At 43.9% G+C, this 22,152-nt stretch overlaps 1 protein-coding gene across 2 annotated transcripts; it reads right to left on the reverse strand.

The window, feature by feature from the left end:
* Positions 1-652: 652 nt before the first annotated feature.
* Positions 653-21,170, reverse strand: LOC146983888 (uncharacterized). Of its 2 annotated transcripts, none has more exons than XM_085780681.1 (6): positions 20,947-21,170; positions 20,430-20,563; positions 18,912-19,030; positions 18,599-18,801; positions 6,798-6,884; positions 653-1,366 (listed from the first exon to the last, which is right to left on the reverse strand). In XM_085780681.1, the coding sequence occupies exons 1-6, from the start codon at positions 21,051-21,053 to the stop codon at positions 919-921; spliced, it is 1,098 nt and encodes a 365-aa protein (XP_085636807.1). In that variant the 5' UTR covers positions 21,054-21,170; the 3' UTR covers positions 653-918. The 2 variants fall into 2 exon arrangements, with proteins under 2 accessions (XP_085636807.1, XP_085636806.1); XM_085780680.1 differs by having other exon boundaries at positions 20,403-20,563; positions 20,947-21,165.
* Positions 21,171-22,152: the final 982 nt, after the last annotated feature.

The following is a 22,152-nucleotide window of genomic DNA, read 5'->3' on the forward strand; positions in this document are numbered from 1 at the left end:
TGGGAGTAAAAATGCCAATACTAGCCTTATACTTTAAATAAGCAATTGCTTGACAAAACCCTTAAGTCAAACAAACAGAAGTCTCAAGGCTGCTGGTTTTCAACAAAAAACAAAAACATTACATTTGAGGCCTTGAAGGTATAGCCAAACTAAATTTAGCCAAGAGGGAAAGGGGTCTTACACAGACAACCTGCTCAATGTTGTACAAAAACAGCAAAAAATCAGTTTCAAATGCTGATCATAAGGTCTATGTACAAGGGGTTAAAAGGGATTATGGTAGTCCACCTATAACGCAAGTTGTTCAAATATGAAATACAAACCCTTATTTTCTTGTAAATATGTAGTCCTGCAGTGCAACTTTGTGAATCCTGTGCATTTCATTGGTCTGCTAGACAACACCAAGATTGATGACTCCTTGAAAAGCAAGTATTGAGACTGCAGGGCAACAAAAAAAAAGAAGGAAAAACGCTCTAATACTGCAGCCATACACTACTTTTCTCCCACAATCATACAGTTTGAATGACTAGAAACAGCTGTATGAAACAATGACTGATGGATGATACTGACATCTGTGGTGGTAAATTGAATCAACCGAACATCTGCAAACTGAGGTGCTTAAAATCTCATAAAAAAAAGACAGTTTACACCAAGCTACAGCTTCTCATTTTAATAGATCAGAATAACAAGTTGGCTCTTTGAGCAGATTTGGTGACTGTGATAAAAGAAAAAAAAAAGCCCTGCCACTGTGGTGCATCTTCAAATACAACTGCATCTAAAACATGTCAAAGACAAATGCACACATGAAGGAGAAAAGTAGACAAATCAGGCAGCGTAAGCCAGTATTACACTCATTATGCTCATTATGTACAGCATAGGGCTCAAACTGAACAAAGAGAGAAACATCCTTCTGCTTTTCCACTATTCCTGAGATGCTGATCTAGATCGTGAGCCAGATCTTGAGCGGGACTTTGAACGAGAAGCTGAATGTTTCTCCCTTGACTTTGATCGGAAGTTATCCTCACATGGAGAGTGGGAAGGAGACTTGGCAGGACGCTCCTCCTTCCCATTCTCTACTGGGGAAACAGAGCGACTGTGGGACTTCTTGTCACCAGACATCTCCTTGGACCGACTGCGAGAATCCCGCTCCGACTTTACCTTAGAGCGGCTCTTTGAACGTGACTTGGATTTTCGGTCTGCAGAACGTGATCTGGACTTGTGGGAGCCTGAATGAGATTTGGATTTACGGGACCGAGAGCGTGACCTGTGATTGCGAGAATGAGATTTTCTTTCTCCCGACTTGGAACGAGACTTCCTTCCAGATCTGGAGCGGGAATGATGACATCGCTTGTTGCTATGGGAACGAGATCTGTAGGGAATAAAATGTTAAATCAATTACAGCCACAAGAATTTACAGCTTCCAGCACTCTTAGAAGTGAATGCCAGTATATAGTATAGAATATAGGGAGGTTAAAGGGATAGTTCAACATTTTGGGAAATTGGCCCATTGCCATAAACGGTATAGCCATAGCAGTAGGTTTGTTATCTTTATTTGTCGGTGCAAACTGTTTTTAGAACGGTGGCATGCAGCCGTGAGCTGCTCAGAGCTACGCTACGGAGGCTCATGGGATTTCTTGGTTTTCCTTTTGACTTCAAGTCATGATGCAAAGCTCCCCTTTGGCATGGAAGTACCTTAGGGTCCTACACATAAATCTATCCTAAGACACAAGTGAGATCACACTTTGTATATCCGAAATAAACAAGTTTTTTTAAAAATGGCCACGACCATACTTGAGTAGCTAAAATAACTAATACAGTGTCAAACTAGGCTTGGGCGATAGGACGAATGTATCGCCAATCGACCACCGGCTGAGTCCGTCACGGTTGATTTAATTTTTGGCGATTGGGTGATTTTTTTTGCATTTTATTTCGCCAAATTAATGGTCTGCCTCCACAGAATTCAACTCTAATTTACATGGAGCATAATTCAAAGCGTGCGTAAATTGGATCTGGCAGCTATATGTAATATGTATGTTATTCACACTGATTTCCGACGAGTCTGAATATCATAAAACATAACGCTCTTCTAAAAATAATTCAGTGTGCCCTTATTTTGAAATCCTTGTACCGGGGGTTACTGTTACCAAGGATACGAAATAAAAGTAGCGAAGCTCCGGACAGAGTTGCGTTATGAAAACACATGTGTCTATCACAACAACGGATTTTCCGGGACAGATCAAATCCGTTAGATCAAGCTGATTATCCATACGAAAGGTAGGCTGCCGGTTCTCATGGCCCGGACTTCTGCCAATAGTTTTTTTTTTTTTTTTTTGAGGGTGTGTGTGTGCCGAACGGACACGTGTCTATGGGTCAGGCTTTTATTTAATTTAGAACAAACCTTATGCTCACCAAAGATGGAAAATATATAGTCTAATATAATAAAATGGTTCTGTTGTTTGGATCCAGAGCAGCATTCATTTACAAGTTTAATCAGCACCAATTAAACTTCTTCTAAATAAACGTAAACATTTAATAACTCGTGTCAGGTCGGACCACGGCCGGGCTTCTTTTTCTTTCTTTTTTTCTTCCTCACAGGAGAAATGAGGTATGCGCTGCGCTCACCTCGCTTCTCTCTGACGCGTCGGTGCTCTGGTTGTGATTGATCTGCTGCCTTGACTCCGCCCTTTATATGTGCGCGTTCACCGATTCACAATAAGACAAGCCGGGGTTGAGTTACCGAGTTGATAACCAGCGTTGTGGTTCCCGCTGATCCGGAGTGACAGTGTTGTGGATAGGTTCAGCTGGATAGGCTGAGAGGAACCCCGGGTAGGCTGAGCTCGCTTCGTGGTACAGGCCTCTGCCCTCTGCGCAGCTGGCTCAGTGGTCAGCATATGTGCACAGTCCACACATAACTTTACCATGCCTTTTAATTTCATACTTTCATAATTTTCGATTTGATATGTGCACATTCCGTTCAAATAAAACGTTTTAGGCAATAAAATATAATTATTCTGTTGAAATTATTTATCTACATACACACCTGCTCTCCGCACACGTGTCATAACTGCCGAATATATCGTCAATCGCCGATTTAAAGGGGTACGGTGGCCGTACCAGTTTCTCAGCATTACTCTGACAGGAGGATCTTAGCCAGCTATACTGCGCAGGTGAAAGAAGGCAGTCCTAATCATATGCTTTATGTGGGAGCAGCGAACCTAAACTTTCCTTAGTATAAAAAGCTGAACTTTGCTTATTAACTCTTTCGCGACCATTGGCGAGTAAACGATCCGGTGGTTTTGGCTAACTTCTTGTCAGCCGATGGAGTTGGCAGTCCCTGCCCTCGTCCCTACGTCACCACATTCATGCGCATACCTTGGCTGCACACACAGAGAGGACCGCCCCTTTATGCCGTTCTCTCTCCTCATTGGATAAAGGTTGTAGGATACAAGGAAAGTTTTCTCCTCGGCTTACAGCAGAGCAGAGTGACTGACAGACCCGTGTTTCAGACCAAACCAAGATATAACTATTTAAGACTTATATTAACACAAACATTCCGCTTACTTCTGCTTTAACTCGTCAAATCAAAACATAATGGTTTTTATAAACCGTGTGATCTTGGTTTTGTTTGAGTAATCGGTCTCCTTGAATGCTGCTCTGGTGACAGTGTGCAGCGTGCTGTACGGCTGTCGGCTACGCCGTGTTGCCAACTTGGCGACTTTCTCGCTAAATCTAGCGACTTTCCAAACCCTCTTGGAGACTTTTTTTTTTTGTCAAAAGCAACTAGCGACAAATCTAGTGACTTTTTCCGGTGCTGTTACAAATGTTTCTGGTTTGGAGTTTCAGACCTGAAAGCACGTTATCTCTGCTGTTTTCACCGTGCAGCGGAGCGGGGCTGTGCAGCGGGTGCTGTGAGCCGCCGCCCCCGCCCCGAAGCACTCACCGGCGGCCAGTCACACAGGAGTGTCACGGAGCTGCTCCGCTGCAACCAGAGACCCGCACCGCTGCACCCCACGCCGCCACACCCCCAAGATTTGCCTACAAAAATACTTATTTAGCCGTAGAAATGATTTGGGAGACATGCCACACTGCAGAGTACCGGTAAAATGAGCCGATTGCCACTTGACACAAAAGTGCATTTTTCTCTGAAACTAGAGCGGGAGCTCCGTTTTTGGAGAAACTGAGCTCTCTTCTTCTCCTTCGTACTCACTAACGAAACGGCGGAAAAACTCGCTGTTTTTTCGAGGAGCACGTTGGAAAGTCACTCTTCAACCACGTGAAAACCATTTGTTTCTAGGTGATGTACAGAGTTAGCTTCCATGTGAGAAAAGGTATACAAATAACCAAAAAACATGCGGTCCGGAGGGAGATGTGATGACCAATTAGTATGGTCGCGAAAGAGTTAACAAATGTTAGTGTAGAGCGCCTACACTAACATTTGTTAGTTTACTTTAGGAGCACAATGAAAAATGTTTTTCAGTAGCAGGTTATATTAGCCTTAAATAATTTTGAGGGTCAAATGTGACCTATTTTTACATTTGAGAACAGTAAAAACTTTTTTCCTTTGACTTTTAATATGACCAAGAATGGGTCATACATGTAAAATCAACTTTTTAAAATCAAGCAGCAACTAGTTCGAGGTACGCCTATATTTTGACCAACACAATACAGGGTTTCCCCTAGAAAACTCGTTAAGCCCGGTGGTAGGGTGGCAACGGCGGCGTGTTTTTTTGTACGCGCTGCTTTGGGTAACGAGCGTGCATGTCGCGCGTCTACATTGGAGGTAGGCTGTTATCAGTATAATCAGAGACAACCATGAATGAGTTCGCCTCAGTTTCACGTGATAGGCTTGTCACTGTCAGCCTGTTAGAAAAACATTTTACTGACCCGAGCTGTGATAGGCTTGTCACTGTCAGCCTGTTAGAAAAACATTTTACTGACCCGAGCTGAGAGCCCTTACATGTTATTATTTAACTACTTGTAGGCTATATTTGTTGAACTCCGACTGATGTTCAACAAATCAGTATCAGTATAGTTGAATTAATGTTCAGGGGTGCAAACTCATCAGGGGTAAAAAAGGTGACAAGATACCGACCCCCTAGGGGGGTCCGGGGGCATGCTCCCCCGGGGAAATTTAAAAAAAAAACCAACTTTAAAGGTGAATTTACAGTCAATTTTAGCATGAGACTAGGGTCCAGATTTACTCAGGTTTGCACAGCTTTTGCTCCTGTTAAACCTGCACAATCTGTCTCTCTGTGTTTGGTTTTGAAACATGTGAAGGGGGTCTTCAGCCTATGCAGGTTTAGCATGAGCAAAAGCTGTGCAAAACTTGGAGAATCTGTCCCTTGATGTCCATCAGATGAACCTTGCAAACCTTGCCTTCAAACTAAATAAAATTTAATACAGACTGATTGGTTCATTGTGAAACATTTATTTATTGATGTAAATGTGTTTTCTGTACGTAGGCTATGCTCCGAGGTAGCGCTGCTCTTTCTGTCCAGTAACACACATGAAGCTTAAAAATGCATAGGCTACATAGCGGCAATATTTAAAAGATGTTCAAGCAAATGGTTCAGTTCACGGTTTTGTGGTCATGGTTTTCGGTTCGGTTCGGTTTACTTTGATCGTTGGGAAAATCAATCATGTCTCGTATATTCAGGTTAAAACTTAAAGAATGAGGCAGTCTGACATCTGATACATCATTGTGACAGTCTGAGGTTAAAAGTAGGTGAGATTCTGGCTGCAAGAGAGGAAACATTGATAGTTCCAACATGTTCCAACATGTTTTAATTTATTGGGCAAATAAAGTTATCTAACAAATGCTAAGAACAAATAGATATTCACTGAAATATATAACCTATATTTATTAATTGTGGTTCTTACAAAAATTATATCTTATAAAATATAAAAGCTAAAATGTCTCTTAAAGCTCTGCCCCTTTAATTAGTGCACACAAAATAATTTAACTTTAGCCTACTACTTTTACAACCACATTATTTAGCAGCAACATAAAGTGAAACAGAGGCAGAGGTGTCCTGCCACAGTCAGTCAACCTCCTCCTCCTCCTGCTGCTGCTGAACAGGTCGCTCTGGAGCTAGTCTCGCTCGCCAGACCCTCCACCAGAGAAGAGGGAGACACTGGAGCTAATAAAAGCTAAACGCGCTAATCGCTAATTGGCCGCGATCATCACACACACGCGTTCCCATACGGCACCTATACAACACTGCTGGCGCGTCTTCTAGCTCCAATTCTTTCACTCGCCATGCTCAAAAAGTCGCGTTAGTTAGTCTGTATTAAAAGTGAAGCTTCAGGTGTGTATTGCTGGACAGAAGAGGAGCGCTGCCACCACTCGTTGTCATCCAGATAAGGTGCACTCGCCTAAAGAGACAGGTGCATTGGCTCGGCTCGGCTTGCCTCGCCTCGCCTCGCCGGACCCCCCCTCCCCCGCCTCTCAATTTTTTTTTTTTTATTGCGGATTTACACGAATCACACAAATGACCAATTTGGGATCCAAAACGGCGAATTTCGCCGAAAGGTGACAAGTTTGTACCCCTGAATGTTTTTACATTAATAAAACCCAATTTCCTGTCACAAAAGCAGCTCCATGTTGTCTCAGAAGCTGTAGATAACATCCAGGAGCAGGCATTAGGGGAACTACCTGAGTTTATAGTGGACATTCTAAATGGAATTGCATCATGACTTGAAGACAAAGGCCTATTTTTGGGCTTAACCTTCCTACTATATTTTAACTAAATCTCCAATCTGCATTTTATTGTGAAATCCAATGAATTATGCACACTCACCTGGAGTGGGATCTGGAGCGACTTCGGGAGCTCCTGCTCCTGTGGCTTCTGCGGCTCCTGCTGCGGGAGCGGCGGTGACTGCGAGATCTGAAGATTACAGCACAAACTTTGAAAATATACCAAAAGCCAATTCTTGCCCAATTCCTGTGTTGTCGATTTACATTCAGTGGTTTAACCTTTAAAGGGAGAGTTCAACATTTTGGCAAATTTGCCCATTGCCATGATCCCCATAGACATGTGGGAAGCCTCCTAACGACACACCCCCCTTCAGCAGAGCAGAGCAACAAGCCTGCCAGCACAAACCAAACACAGCTTTGAATGAGGAGTAAAATGTCGGAATCACAGTCACAACTTCTACAATAAAACCAAAGATTACCTGCTCAACATAGATGACATGACGAAAAAATATATTTTAATTAGATTCGGGCGGGTGGCGGTTGAACCAGTTAGGAAAAATATATACATGCCTTGCATCGTCCATATTAGATATACAACAACGGGCAGATGGTGGGTGGATGACGACTTTTGTGATGCGGTTGCGGATGAAATAATTGCCTATCCGCGCATCTCTAGTGCGCGCACTCTGAACTACGAGAACCCAGCAGGGAGCGTTGGTGGTGGATGTTGAAGAGAAAATCAATTTTCATTAAAACAAATCGATGTAAAGTACAAATTCGAATTAATCAATAAAATCGATTTATCGCCCAGTCCTATGTAATTGTCGGTGCATGTTGTATTGAAATCCAGGGAACTGCCCATTGGTCTGACCTCCCATTGGTTCGACCTCCCGTTACTACGACAAAATCAACCACAAGTCGGTCCCGTTAGTTCGAACTGTCATCGCTACTTTGTGACAAGCTCTTCCATTGATAGGAGCATGCAGCTTTCTCTCTCTCTCTACGCACATCACACACATACACGCGCGGCCCAGAATATCACCATATTCAGTCAGAGAGCCAGATCATGTCAGATCGCACACAACCATCATAAATGCTGATCAAGATGTGTAAACTGATAATCAAAGCCCCCCCTCTCAGAGTACAGAGTAAAAGAAATACACTTTTTTTTCTCTCCCCCCCAAGCACGGCTGAACCTGGCCGGCTTGAGCTCACTTCACGGGCGCGAGCCTGCTGCAGCCGCCTCTGCTGCTGACAGCAGACTGCGGTTAGGTTCAGGCAATGAAGAAAGGAGTTGGTTAAGTTTAGTAAAAACACCAGGTAGAGGCTAGACAGGCTGGAAGCATAATGAGCCTTATATGTTATTGATATGAAGTGCTTGTTTTGCACATGATCCGTTTGATCCCAGAAAGGAAAAAAGGATCAATGCGCAGCCTCTGTTTCCTTTCTGATTGCGTCCGTCTGTCTGTTCGGAGTGGGAGAAAGAGACAGAGAACCCAATCCACCTGTCTGTAATGTAAGTTTGATTTGATATGAGTGTCAAGGTTTAATTACGGACACTAATGAGCGCGCAGCAGTGCGTAAAAGTCGTGCGTAATGACAGCTCCTCGTTGGTGAAACACAATAAACTGCACCTCTTCTTCCACGTGTGTCTTATTGACAGGTGGAGCCTATATGAATAATTATATAAATGCATAGTGAACGGTAAGAATGGAGAGTTTGACTAATAACTAGTCCAGTTCGAACTAATGAGGACCTCCCATTAGTTCGAACTCTCATTACTCCGATTGTCGGACCAATGGGAGTTCGAACCAATGGGAGGTCGAACTAATGGGAGGTCGGACCAGTGCCATGGACCCGAAATCCATGGGGAAGAGACGCAAGCTGCTCAGCGAACACAATGGAGGCAACGGTACCACTAGTGTTGTCACGATACCAACATTTTGGTACCGGTACCAGCATGTTTTTCAATACTTTTCCAAATAAAAAGAGAACACAAAAAATTTCATTATTGACTTTATTTTAATAGAAAATCTTAGAACTGTAACGCATCAGTAAATCAGTTAACAGTCACTACTGATGCAAGATTGAAATTGAAATTTCCATCGATATTAATCTGAACTCTTCCTAATTAAAACATTTGTGGTCGGTTTAAAGGTAAGGTCTGGAGTTTTGTTCGTTGCAGTTTGTAAACAAAACATTGAAACTCTGCCCCTCCTCTCAGGCTCAACTGTGTAGCCTCCTGCCCCAGACAGCAGCAGTTGTCAGGACCATAAAGGAAAGTCTAAGTGAAACGCTGGAGCTGTGGGCCGATAGCCGACCATCACCAACACCGTCCACGTGCCGTTGTGGTGAGCTGGGAAGACGGTGTTAGCGGCGGAAGCTTACTGCTACTGCTAGCCAAAGTTAGCATCGAGCTAGCTCACTACAACGCTCCTCATACTTGTTACCAGTCGAGGCTTTGGTTGTCGTGACGGTTGGGAACCGGTTCACAGCTCCAGTGCTTCACTCAGACTGTATTTCTTTTTCTTTGCAGTCCTGACTGCTGCTGCTGAGAGAGAGAGACTCAGCAGCATCAGACAGCTAGTGCGGCTAGCAGCCCTGAGCCCTCCTACTATGCTGCATGTAGCTTCACCTGAGCTCAGTCATTGGCTGGAGAGAAAACACAGACTCTCTCGCTCTCCACCCAGAAACGTCCACGTGCACAACAAAACAGAGCAAAAGACCAAAATACAGGCAGGTGGAGGGGGCGCTGCAGACACAGACACCACCATACAGGACTAGAAGCCCATAGGTGATGATTAAGACAGATTTCATTTATAAGACTAATGTTTATTTTTGGACACAAAACTCCAGACCCAACCTTTAAAGGGATATGCAAACATTTTTTTTCCCGTGTCTTTCCTCACTCTCAAATCCATGACAAGCAGATAGACACCATCCCTTCAACATTGCGTGCAGTAACAAGGGAGATACGGGCAGAGCTGGCGCACCGCTAATTAGCTTAGCTCAAACGCTGGAAGTGCATAGGTAGTGTTAGCCTGCCTCCACCTAAACTCATCAGCGAAACTCTTCAGCAACTCTAAACGGAAACCGGCGGGCAGCTCTTTGTCTCAGAGCTGACAAAACTCTCAAAAGCTGGTAACGGGACGAGATCGGTCAAAACGGAGGGTTCAAGCCAAGACGCTTTATTTTGGTTCAAGCTAGCTACATCGAGGGTAGGTTAGCTTCCTATTTCAAAGTAAAAGCACAAATTCTATCGTCATGGTTTTCTGTATGTAAAGGGCAACGGGTGTTTTATTTTGTGAAAGTAACCGGAAGTGCGTTGGTCACAACGGCTAGCTTGAGTAGCACCGAATTCATCCTAACAAAATTGTAAACAGCTGGTATTTAGACAAATTAACGACACACTGCTGATCTAAACGGCTACTTTCTCGCCTAAAAATGTTTGAAATGTCGATAAAGTGATATATTTACAGAGTTTAGAGCTAAAATGTAATCAGCTTCTGACTGCTGATTTCGGCTCCGGTAGGAGGCAGGCTAACACTACCTATACACTTCCAGTGTTTGAGCTAAGTTAAAGCTGCCCTGTGGAGTTTTGCTCATTACGAGCCATCAGCCGTGTTTTTTTTTCGAGTAGGCTATTGCAACAGTCAGTCTGCGCCGTTCGTTGACGTTGGAACCCCCCCCCTTCCCTCCCTCCCTCTCCGAACGGTAAGTGCAGGTAACCAGGCAACCAGGTGACTGGCGAAGTAGGAAGAGAAAAAAAAGTTGTGGTCATTCAGCTTGGCATTTATATAAACGATATCTAGGCCTACACGCAATTTATTTTCATATTTTTATACATAGGCCTACATTTTGGGGGGGCTGGGTGAAAAATAGTCCCGCACACTGTCTTAATTTAGAGAAAACTATGATTTAATAAAAATGATGCTGTGACGCGCTTCCCTCCTCCAAAATGTGTGTAAGTGCGTTTTTTCTTTCCTTTTTTCTTGTCTTTTTTTTTTTGCGAGTGAGTGTGATGGCGCCGCCACGCCGGGTCAAACATTTTTTTTCTGGTTGCCAAAAAATATTCTAAGCAAATATAGCCTCCCTAAACACAAACAAATAACCTTAAACGGATTGAAAAGGGTGTCTCGAGACATTGAAGACGGCCGAGGACTGACGAGACGCCTCTGGGCTGGTTGCTCCTGCCCGGTCTGTCCACTCCTCTCATCCGCACTTCAGCACCTGTCCTGGGCTGCACCCATAGACTGCACCGTGTCGGCTCGGCTCGCTCCTCATTTTAAATGACTTTACTCCTTTTAAAAGTAGTGTAAACAATTTACTGTTCTGATCACTCATATGCGTGTATAGTTAGGCTATACGTTGCATTATTATTAGTTATAGCTAGGCATACTTCAAAAATAAAGGACGATGGAGCGAGCCAAGCTGTAGCCCAGGACAGGTGCTGAAGTGTGGGAGAGGAGGGAGAGACTGGGCTCCGCGGGGCTCTTGCAACTTGCGGCGGATCAGAGAGGGTGGAGGACCGTCATGACAGGGGGTCTTGGTCTCCTGGTACCTGTGCGGTCCAGGACCGCGGTGGTCAGCGAGAGGGGGGGGTACGGTGGTCGACTCTGAACGCGCTCACCGGGCGGATCTCTCCAGTTGCGGTGCGTGTCGGGGGGGAGGCGGGCGGGACGAATCCGCAGTGCTTCCACCGGCTGCGCATATCAGACTAGACAAAAATAAGATAACATGTTCTTCTTCTCTTCTGTTTACCAGCACTCTAAACTCTACGTCAAATCCGAACGTGTTGCGTTGCATGCGTAATGCAAACGTAATTCCCTGTGCGACAGCACGGGAAAGTCGCTCCTCAGAGGCAATTGCGCTCCTGGGTAAGCCAGGGACTCTTGTGTGGTGGAGATGCGTTCAATGATCATCCTAATAAGTCGTTTGGCAGTGGCTGCAATGTAACGGACATTGTTTTATATGTATAAACTACACAGGTCAGCTTTAATTAGCGGTGCGCCAGCTCTGCCCGGATCTCCCTTGTTACTACACACACAGTCGAAAGGATGGTGTCTACCTCCTTGTCATGGACTCGGGAGTGAGGCAAGAGTGAGAAAATACTGCATCTTTTTTTTGTTACTTTGGCCAGTTGTAATTTTTGGGAGAAATTGTTATCAGTAGTTTATAGCAGCCATTCTCAACCTTGGGGTCCCGACCCCAGTTGGGGTCGCAAGATGATTTCTTGGGGTCGCCAAATCATTTTGGAAAAATATAAATATGCTAAATTAATTAATTAATGTAGCGTCCGACCGGACGTTAGAAGGACGACGAGCGACTCTCAAACATGCATTTTATTACTCAAAACCAGTTACTGTCGGCCGTAACTACACCAAAACAACAACGAACCTGTCCACTTGTCTCATGTCTGCCCTTCTCATTTCACACAGACACCACTCTCTCTCTCTCCTGCCCCTCACCTCACCTCATCACCACATAGGGCCATGCGTTCACAGACAGTCTGAAATCGCAGAACTTAAACTTAATCATTAGGCTACTTAAACATTATAACAGTACTTGTTTTCAAAGCAAATGCCTTGGCGGAACTACATTCCAGATATGGAAGGCGGAGTGATTTAAAAAGCGCAGTAGTTAGTAGTTAGTTAGTTAGTTAGTTAGTAGTAGTTCGCAGGAATATAAGTTGCAGTTTAATTTTGGGGGTCTCAAACTGGGAAACAACAACTACATTATAGCGCTTGTTATTTTAAATTTAAAAAAAAGAAAAAAGAGATTGCGGGGTAATTTGAATAGGCTACTGTACATTTAGTGCAATATAGCGCACGTGTGTGCGTCTGCACGTTAGAGAGAGACCGAGTCCAGCAGGAGGAGGGGCTGACTGACAGATGACAGATGGTGAAAGGCTGTTAAAAAAACATAACATAATATTATTTTCTGTGAGAGACTATGGCGGACCCAAATGAGTCTCGCTAATTAGTCCAGGGCTCCAGACTAACTTTTTCACAGGTAGCACTGGTGCCAACTAGTTTTTCATTTAGTAGCACCAAAACAAATTAGGTAGCTCCATATTTTTCTTTGTATAGCGTGTTATTAATACGTGACCTAATACACAGATCGGCATGTTTAAAGAGGCTGTAGTAGAGTGGGCTGTTGATGAGGTAAGAATGCTAAAATAATCAACTAAAAAATCAACTGTAAAAATCTACTCAAGTAAAAGTAAAAAGTAGCTCATTTAAAATGTACTCAGAGTGAAAGTTACTTAGTTACTTCTTTTGGGTGAGGGTGGGGGGGGGTATAATGGCCAGGGATTGGCCTCACATTCTCTGTGCATGTCTCTGTGTTCCAAATCCGTCCCTTCTCCATCCATACACTGGTCTCCATCATCTTTTAGCTCCTGTGGCACCAACTTCTCTATTCTGACCTTCTGACACTGCAGTTGTCCAGAGACTGTCAGATGGACAGTAGCTGGCACTAAGGTTGTCACGATACTAAAATTTTCAACTCAATATCTATATTCGGGAAAATATTCAATACTCGATAACATTTTCGATACCACAGGGATAAAAAAAATAAAAATCTCTCTCCCTCCCTCACACCTGCTTCTTTCCTGTCTTTCCTGTCAAGGGGGGGGGGGTTCTCTCTCACTTTACTGTAACTGCTCTGAAGCAGTACGCTTCTTGTCTGTTCCTCTGAGCTCCTACAGTAGATGACCATGGATCAATGGGCTCCTACATTTAGCGTAACTTCTCAATGGGCCAGTACCGAGAATGAAGTCGGGCCGTGCCGGTCAGTGGTCCCATTAAAACAATGAACACTGCCGGACATGTTCATGATTTCATTTAGAAAGAAAAAAAACCCGGAATCCCCCCCCGGACAGGACGTGAAATGTGGACATTAGGGATGTCCCGATACCACTTTTTCACTTCCGATACGATACCGATATTGCAGCCTTCAATATCGGCCCGATACCGATATTGATCCGATATTAGGGTTGGTGAAAAAAAAGGATTTATATTTTTCAAATTCTAATACAAAGGAGAGTCCTCCTGTTGCTGACTGACAGGCTGCTGCTGTCATGTTCTTCTATGGGACAGACAGTAGTGAGCTTACTTTTGAACTGTAAAATATTAAAAAATAAACCTTATTTACAACTGTTATTGAATTACTGTATGTACATCAATGTCAAACAAAAGGCAAAATCTTCTTGCAGGTTTTATTTGTCACTCCAAATTGAAGATTATAGCCTGCCCTACAGTAAAAATGGCATACATAAAATAAAAAGAGGAGTAAAGCAATATATTAAGCAGCAATGTTTAAGCATCAGAGATGTTCAATCAAACCCACATAGTTTGAAACAACGTTCAAAACACACAGCCAGTGTAACAACTAAGCATAAAGCCCGCTAGCTTAATGCTAACGTATAATGAAAAACGCCATAGACGGGCTAACAGAAATTAGCATCATTAATTTAATTCTGGCTTTAGCGCTGTTAACACGGCACAACATGTGGACCAGCTGGTCTTCCTCCAGAAGAATCTGACCACAGACCCCGTCGGTAGTTAATTTGAACTGTACATTTAGAGCAATATAGCGCATTTACCGTTTATTAGCGGGCAAGCGCGCCCTGTCCATGCACCCGTGTCTGTGTGTGTAGCCTACGTGCGGCCGACATTACTTCTCCCTGCTACAATCGCACACGCGCTGTTGTTGTGATCATGTGATCTCTGCATGCTGGAGCCGGGCGCTCTTCTTCCCTGGCAGGCGGCGCACCAACATTAAGGTGCATTACCGCCACCTACTGTGTTGGAGTGTGAACGAGAGCAAAGCCCTTCTAGGCAAGTCAGGCCACTCGGCGGCCATATTGGCGACGCTTCGAAAAGCCCAAGAAGACCAGACGCCTATCTAATTGAATGGAGGGGTGGTCAAATCCACCCTTTAACGTGATAGCAGGACGGAAAAAACATACAGACGTGCTAGCCAGTGAAATGAGATACAAATAAAAACCAAAAAAACATAAACTTTACCGCAGAATGACGTTTAAATCGCTATTTTTCCACAGGGAGTACTCAACTGCGCATGCGCGTGGATTTACGACACTGCCGTCACTGTACGGCTGTAACGGCTGAGTCCGTGATCTAGCAGCAGCCCGAGCATACCTACACCGGTCTGCCCTGCTCTACCTGGAGACATATCGGCATGAGTCTGGAGATTTTTGCCCAAAAATAAACGCTAGACTTTCATGAAATCCGTCTTAATCATCACCTATGGGCTCCTAGTTCTGTGCGTGGTGACTGTGTCTGCTCCCCCTCCCACGATCCCCACTAACGTTAGCTGTCTTGGATGCTATCGAGTGCTAGCATGTCGTCTCAGCAGCAGCAGTCGGTTAAAATAAATAAATACAGTCCGAGTGAACCGCTGGAGCCACGGACTGATTACCGACCATCACTGACAACTAAAGCCTCGACCGGTATCAAGTATGAGGGGCGTTCGTTGTGCTGAGCTAGCTCGATGCTAACTTCGACTAGCGGTTAGCATCCGCCGCTAGCTTCGGTTAGCATCCGCCGCTAACAGCAGCTTCTCAGCTCACAACAAGCCTCTCGTACTCGGTACAATAAAACAATAGAGGCTCTCGTTATTAATGGTGACGGTGTCTATCGGTCCACGGCTCCAGTGCTTCATCCGGACTGTGTTTTTTATTTTTTTGGAGTGGACTGCTGCTGCTATCATGGACAGGAGGCTAATGCTTAGCCCCAAGGGAGGGGGCCCAGTTTGAATGTTTAGGTTAAAAAATGAAACGAACAAAACTATACATTCAAAAATTAAATTAAAGAAAAGGTGGACTAATCGGTTCATTGTAAAACACTTATTGATGTGAATGAGGTGAATTCTGTATACGTAGCCCTGAGGTAGCTCTTTCGTTCAGCAGCACACACCTGAAGCTTCACTTTTCATTAAAGGGGAACTAAACCCCTCAGTTTTGGATGACGTGCTCTAAGCTTGAAATTCAAAAAATGCCTTGATTATGGGCGGGACTCCAGGACTACTCTCCGATCCCCAACCCCCCCCCCCGCGCCCCATTCACACCCGCGAAATCACACAAAAGAGAAAAAAAAGTAATAAACACACATCGACACTTCTGCTAGCGCTAACGAGCTACTCTAACAGCACTAGTAGCGTGGACACTACTAGGAGAGGACGCCAGAGCCGTGACACAGCATCTACAGCTGATCCGCCGGCTCGTTAACGGCTCGTTAGCGCCGGCCGCAATAACGATTCCCATTCAGGCAGCTGTTAGCAGCCGTTAGCTGCAGCAGAGCAGCTAGAGTGCCTAGCAACCGTTAGCGGCAGGCAGCAGCCGGTGCTGATTGGCCGGGGAGCTAGTGGCCGGTGACGAAAGCTGCCTCCAAAACGTCATCTGCCTCCATCTCAGCCAAAAGAAAAATTCGATTGTAATAGCCGTGTTTCAACCCATAGAGGGCAGTCACTCTACATTTTTACTACAAAATACACCAAATTGAAATATTTTGACTAAAATGTCAAAAGTTGGACCAGAATCAACTGACAACACTACCTTATACCCAAATACATTTGTTTTCAGCAGAAAAAAGGGGTTTAGTTCCTCTTTAAGACCAACCAATGTGGCTGCCAAATTAACAAGCCGGCAGTAAACCTCTAAAACTCCGCGGGTAAATGTAACAGCTTTCCTCCAGGATGAGGAGCCGCTCCCGGTCGCCGGTGGCTCTGCACTTTTCCGAAAACCTTAGAGTAAATGTTCAACCTGACCACATACAGTACACACGGTGCTAAAGCCGTGTTGTTGTTGCCACCAGGTAGGTTTGTCTGTCGTAAATCTACTTGTGCGCATGTGCTGGTGCAACAACATGATTGGCCTAGTTCAGCTCTGGCAACGCAGGTGATTGGCTGCTGGTGAAAAGGGGCGGGACATGCGCCATCTTTGGTGTCGCAGCTTTCCCCATTCAAAACGGGCAGAGTGGTCTGTCTCCTCATATTAGAACGTCTCTGACGAGAGTCACCTATTCATATGGGACAGAAGTGCTGGAGCGGAATAATGGACTGCTTTTTAGTCTGGAGATTTTAGATGCAGTCTGATATAATCCGATATTCGTTTTTTTGGCTGATATCGGACATAAATCCGATATCAATATCGGATCGGGACATCCCTAGTGGACATGTCTGGGAAAGACATGTCCAAAGACGCTTGGTCAGCATAAACGTAGCCTCATCCGGGGTAAAATAGGTGACAAGATACCGACCCGGGGGCATGCTCCCCCGGGAATTTTTTTTTTAAAACCAACTTTAAAAGGTGAATTTACAGTCAATTTTAACATGAGACTAGAGTCCAGATTACTCAGGTTTGCACAGCTTTTGCTCCTGTTAAATCTGCCAGGGATGCAAACGGGTCAGGACCAAAAAAGAGCTCACCATTAAGTAGGCCTGGGACGATAATCAATAAATCAATTAATCGCACGATAAATGAAAATGAACTCGATAGTTTTTCCGGCCTCTAAAAATCGCCATGTGCATGTATTTGTTTTCCTGGTCTCTTGCCTCCAACCAGGCTGGATGACAAGAGGCTTCACTCTGTGCATCGGTCTCAGCACCTGGGCCGTTTGTTTTGCAGAATGAAAGGAGTGAACCCTCTTTTCAGTCATCCAGGATCTTTGTTTCCCAGAATGCATTTGGCAGCAACCGGCAGCGCTAGCTGTAAAGCTAAGCAGCTGAAAGCTATTTTACTGTAATTTTTGCTGCCGCGCTGTTAACACGTCACTTTTTAAAGTTTTAATATTTTTTCATGCGAGAAAGTCACAGTTTAGATCCCCAGTCTGTGGTCAGTTTATCCACATATCGCCTGTTAGGAGATTTCCTCCGACGTTTTTGGAGCTAATGTGGTAGCAGCGAGCAGGAGGAGCGGGGCTTCCCACCAATACATCCATGCTTCCCACAGGCAGCAGCCGTCTGCAGCAGCTCACTGGCCGGTCAACCTCCGTCATTGGGGGAGAAAACGACTAAGAAAACTTATCAGCAGGTTTTTAGAGGTTTACCGCCGGCTGGTTTAATACTTTATAGGAGATAAATGCTAGTCTCATTGATGAAATCTTACATCTGTGGAAGTCACATTAGTTTGTTTGAATGAAAAGTGGAGGTGTGTAACGTTATTGGACAGAAGAGCTGCACTGCACTGTTTATTTTATTTATTTAGGATAGTAGCTATATAAGTTATTGTCATTCCAATTACAATGGTTAAAAAAAAAAAAAAAAGTTTATCGCATTTAAAAGGGTCTACTTGCATTATTATTAAATATTATTATATTAGTGGTTAATTTGTTCTCAAAAAAATAATGTGTCAAAGTGTCAATAATATAGTTTATCGTCAATAATTTGTGGGACAATATATCGTCCAGCAAAATTTATTATCACCCGCGGCACGTAGTCATATGCAGATACAGGACACATCACAGTTTACACCGGTCACATCACAGTTTACACCGGTCACAACACGTCCATGACAACCTCCGGAGGTGGTTTGGCCGATCGGATCATTGTACTTTCATGTGGTCAAGCGTCATCTGATTGCAATCTGATCGCTGGAAACGGGGTTGAAATTTATCTTGGTCTATAGGTCGCACCGGTGTATAACTCGCACCCAACTTTTTAGATGGAAAAAAAAGGGGGAAAAAAGTGCGATTTTACGGTATTTGCTTCATGTGTCGTAATGTTACCTGTTGTACGTCATTTCATAGCGTGGTGATGCATCAGCAATTAAAGGTAATTAACCAACTGCTATGACTATAAGGAATATGGCAATGGACAAATTTGCCAAAATGGTGAACTATCCCTTTAACAAGTCTAAAGGTTAAAGTGGTGCAGTGTTCGAACCTGGAGCGGCTGCCAGAGTAGGATCTTCGTCTGCGAGGCCGGTCCTCCACCAGACGAATCTTCCGGCCATTGATGTCGGTACCGTCCAGCTTGTCCAGTGCCCTTTTCATGTCCGAGTGACTACGGAACTCAATCACTCCCTCATTGGTGCGTTCCTTGTGGGCATCTGCATAGGTCACTTCACCTGCCTGGCGCATGAAGTCCTAGTGAACACAGAAAATATGAAGGGACATGCAATAAATGTAACCATCTTAAAGGCATTGGCACAGTTTACAAAACAAAGGAAAAACAATGGCTTTATTGAAACATGTACCTTCAGGTCCTGCCAACTACAGCGGCTGGACAGGTTCTCCACAATAAGACGGTACTCAGTACGGACTGGGGGTCCATACTTATCTCTGCCAGAGCGACTTCGGCTACTGTAACCACTACCTTTAAAACAACAGCACATGAAAAAAAAAATTAGAAACAACTTAAGTGGCCAAGACAAACCCCCCCCCCAAAAAAACTACTGACCTTGGTTATTAAATAAACACAAGGCAGTGACATGCCAGATAAAAGCCAAAGGAGGTAAAATTTCAACTCAATAATGCAAGGACTCCCTGTGATCCCATTTTCAAACACAAAGCTTCAGATAAGTAAGCCACTGTATGGGATCTGTACAGTCTGTAATGTTCAGCATTATGAAGTTGATCTCTGCTGCAAAGAACACCACTGCATCTGTTTTTGGCAATACAATGCCCGTCTTACTTGCGTACATCAGAGTTTGATGCCTTAGCTGTATAAACAAATTGACAGTGATGTTCTTTCAAGACCCCTGAGCCCTGTAACACATGGAAAGGAGGCATTCTCATAGGTTGCGGTCAAGGACACTGTTCAATCAAATTGAGAAAGAACAGTGTAGAGAAACACATTTTTTTTGGATTGAATGTCAGTCTGAAAGTTTGTTGTTTACCAGTTTCTCCACTTAGATTTCTTTTGATCGTAAGTTCTTTACTAGAGCCGATCCACTTATGTTTGCTGTCAACATAGAAACCAATGGCAATCCTCACCATCGCCCCTGGTCTATTGGCAAAAGGCTGCTGTCATCATGGCTTCCGGTTAGGTCAGCCAAGGATCAAGGGGGGGGGCAAAGGTCACACACACATTGTAAGGTGAAAGCCAAGGCCAAACGGGACAGGCAGTCATCTTAGCCAGTCATCTTTAGCCTCAATGGACTCTCAGCCTCAGCCCGCAACTGGACTCTTTCAAATTGAAACATCAAGGACTTTTGTTAATGTTGAATATAAAAATATATATACCAAAGTTAAAAATACACATTTCACAAGAAAACGATAACCTAATCATAATGATTAAGCCAATACTACACTAGCTAAGTTTGAGGTGATTATGATTATTTGCAATTATCTTCTGTGGTGCAAACAACAAATTTGGAAATTCACACCTTTGAAGATATGGCTCACAATATGATAAAGCCTAGACTGCTTGAGGGCACTAAATTGTTTTGTTTTTTTTGTTCATTCCCAATAATGAACAAAATTCAGAGGGAACACTTACACAAACTATAAAAATGTTTGCATGCAATCTGAGATATAATAAATATATGTTTACAAAACATCTTAACACTGGGTTCAAGATATGCTGGGCAATAGAACGCTACAGAGTGCCTGGCAAAAAAAGTCAGCTTATAGGTCAAATAATAAATAAAACAGAAGCTACAAAACAGCTGTTTGTGCAGTCCGCATCGACACCTCACCCCAAGGGGAAGGGGACGAGAGGGCATCTTGTAATAGACTGCACTTACTGCGCCCACCACCCCAATAACCCCCACCGTAGCCATCTCGGTCACGCCGCGGACCCCGGGCATGTTCGACGATAACCCGCTCCCCGCACAGTTCTTTCCCGTTCAGCTCATATACAGCGTCATCGGCATCCCGATTATCTTCGAACTCCACGAATCCATACCTAAAGAACGAAAATAAAGTTTGAATATGGATAAGTTAAATTTTAAAAAAAAAGGACATATCCCGTCAACACGCTGTTAATACGCCCTTAGAAGCTTGCAGAGGGGGTTAGCTGGGCCCGCTAGCTCCCCGCTTAACAAACACAAAGACGCCATGTTGGCCATGCGATATTTTTCACACGGGCAACATCAAAATACAACTTTAATTTGCAGTTGTAACCTTCTAGCAAAGTTGACTTACATCAACTTAACGAGATGAAGCGACGGCAGATGTATGTAAATTTGCCTAAGAGCGTGAAACGTTCTAGTATGGGCACTGCCGTCGTTTACATGAGTCGAACACTAACGTTAGTGCTAAACCGTTAGCCATCAACCGACAACTCACCCATTTTTTAAATCGATTTCCATGAGTTTCCCGTAACCGCTGAAAAACCGCTGGATGTCTTTCTCGCGCACATGGTAGCTCAGCCGTCCGATATAAACCCGCGGCATGATTTTCGACCGTCGGTAAAGATATGAATGTAAAGGAATGTTCCAGGCTGCACGCGTCCACTCAGCAGACCGCTGCCGCAGTAACAAATAAAGATCCGCCTCTAAAGCGCTGACTGCGCCTGCGCCAGCCGACTCTTCTTCTTCCATTGGATTTGATTGGCGGCTGGCGTCCAGCTTACAGGTGCATTGCCGCCACTCCGGACTGGGGTAGGCTACTACATTCAATTGACCCAGAGCGATAGATATAACGATATAAAGAAAAAGGGAGAAAAAAATAAAATAAAATAATAATAATAACTAAACCGTGTCAATTGCTTACATACTTACTAACATTTTCCTTTGGTAACATGCTATGGTTGGACCAGTCCCAACCTGGTCAGATGCGAGCATGTCATGAACTGATGAAGCCTCTTGGATGAGAGGTGAAACGTCTTCGAGCCATCGGTATGTGTAGCATGGATGGACAGTTAGGCTAAATTCTCGCTGTCACTCCCCATTTTCTGCCATTCATCCAAAGCTCGTATTTGTTGCTCTGAGCCTTTCCCCCATTTTTATGTGAGGTGGCTTTGACAATTATCCAATAGTTAACCAATAACTAGTTATTGCACATAATGCACAACTACATTTTCCAGTTTCTACTTGAAGGGCACACACAGGGAAGGTCATTACTGCACCAATACAGACTATTACGATCCGTGCCTGAACAGCCGCTAGTTCTTCAAGAGCTGTTTCTGTCTAATGCTGAACTGATCTCTACTGAGCAAGTTCTGTGCTGTTCAGAGTCTCAGTCAGGGGGTTCATAACTGACTTGTTGACTTGATACTGCCTAAAACACTTAACTGAAAAACTCAATATAAACCGATGACAAAAAAATACAATAACTGTAGGCCTACCCACAATACTCAAATCTGTCCTATCAGTTATGAAAATGATTATTGGTTATGCCCTTAATAGCCAGTTTTCAGTGTCAAGTTTTATAAAATGAACACAATTTGTGTATATTTGTGAAAAATATAAACTAAAACAAAACCTTAAGGTGGAGGATGTCTAATAACATTCAGTTTCATCAGTGCAAATTTCAAACAAATTTATGAGTACA

Source organism: Trachurus japonicus, chromosome 7 (assembly GCF_045865225.1).
Source record: "Trachurus japonicus isolate A0001 chromosome 7, Traja_1.0".
In the NCBI taxonomy this organism is placed as follows: domain Eukaryota; kingdom Metazoa; phylum Chordata; class Actinopteri; order Carangiformes; family Carangidae; genus Trachurus; species Trachurus japonicus.

Bases quoted from the DNA above. Each gene is read 5' to 3' on its own strand.
- LOC146983888 (XM_085780680.1), bottom strand. From the start codon at position 21,053: ATGCCGCGGGTTTATATCGGACGGCTGAGCTACCATGTGCGCGAGAAA. The intron at 20,564-20,946 runs GTGAGTTGTCGG...TTCGTTCTTTAG, and splicing joins GAAATCGATTTAAAAAATGG to GTATGGATTCGTGGAGTTCG. The intron at 18,802-18,911 runs GTACATGTTTCA...TGTGTTCACTAG, and splicing joins GTAGTTGGCAGGACCTGAAG to GACTTCATGCGCCAGGCAGG.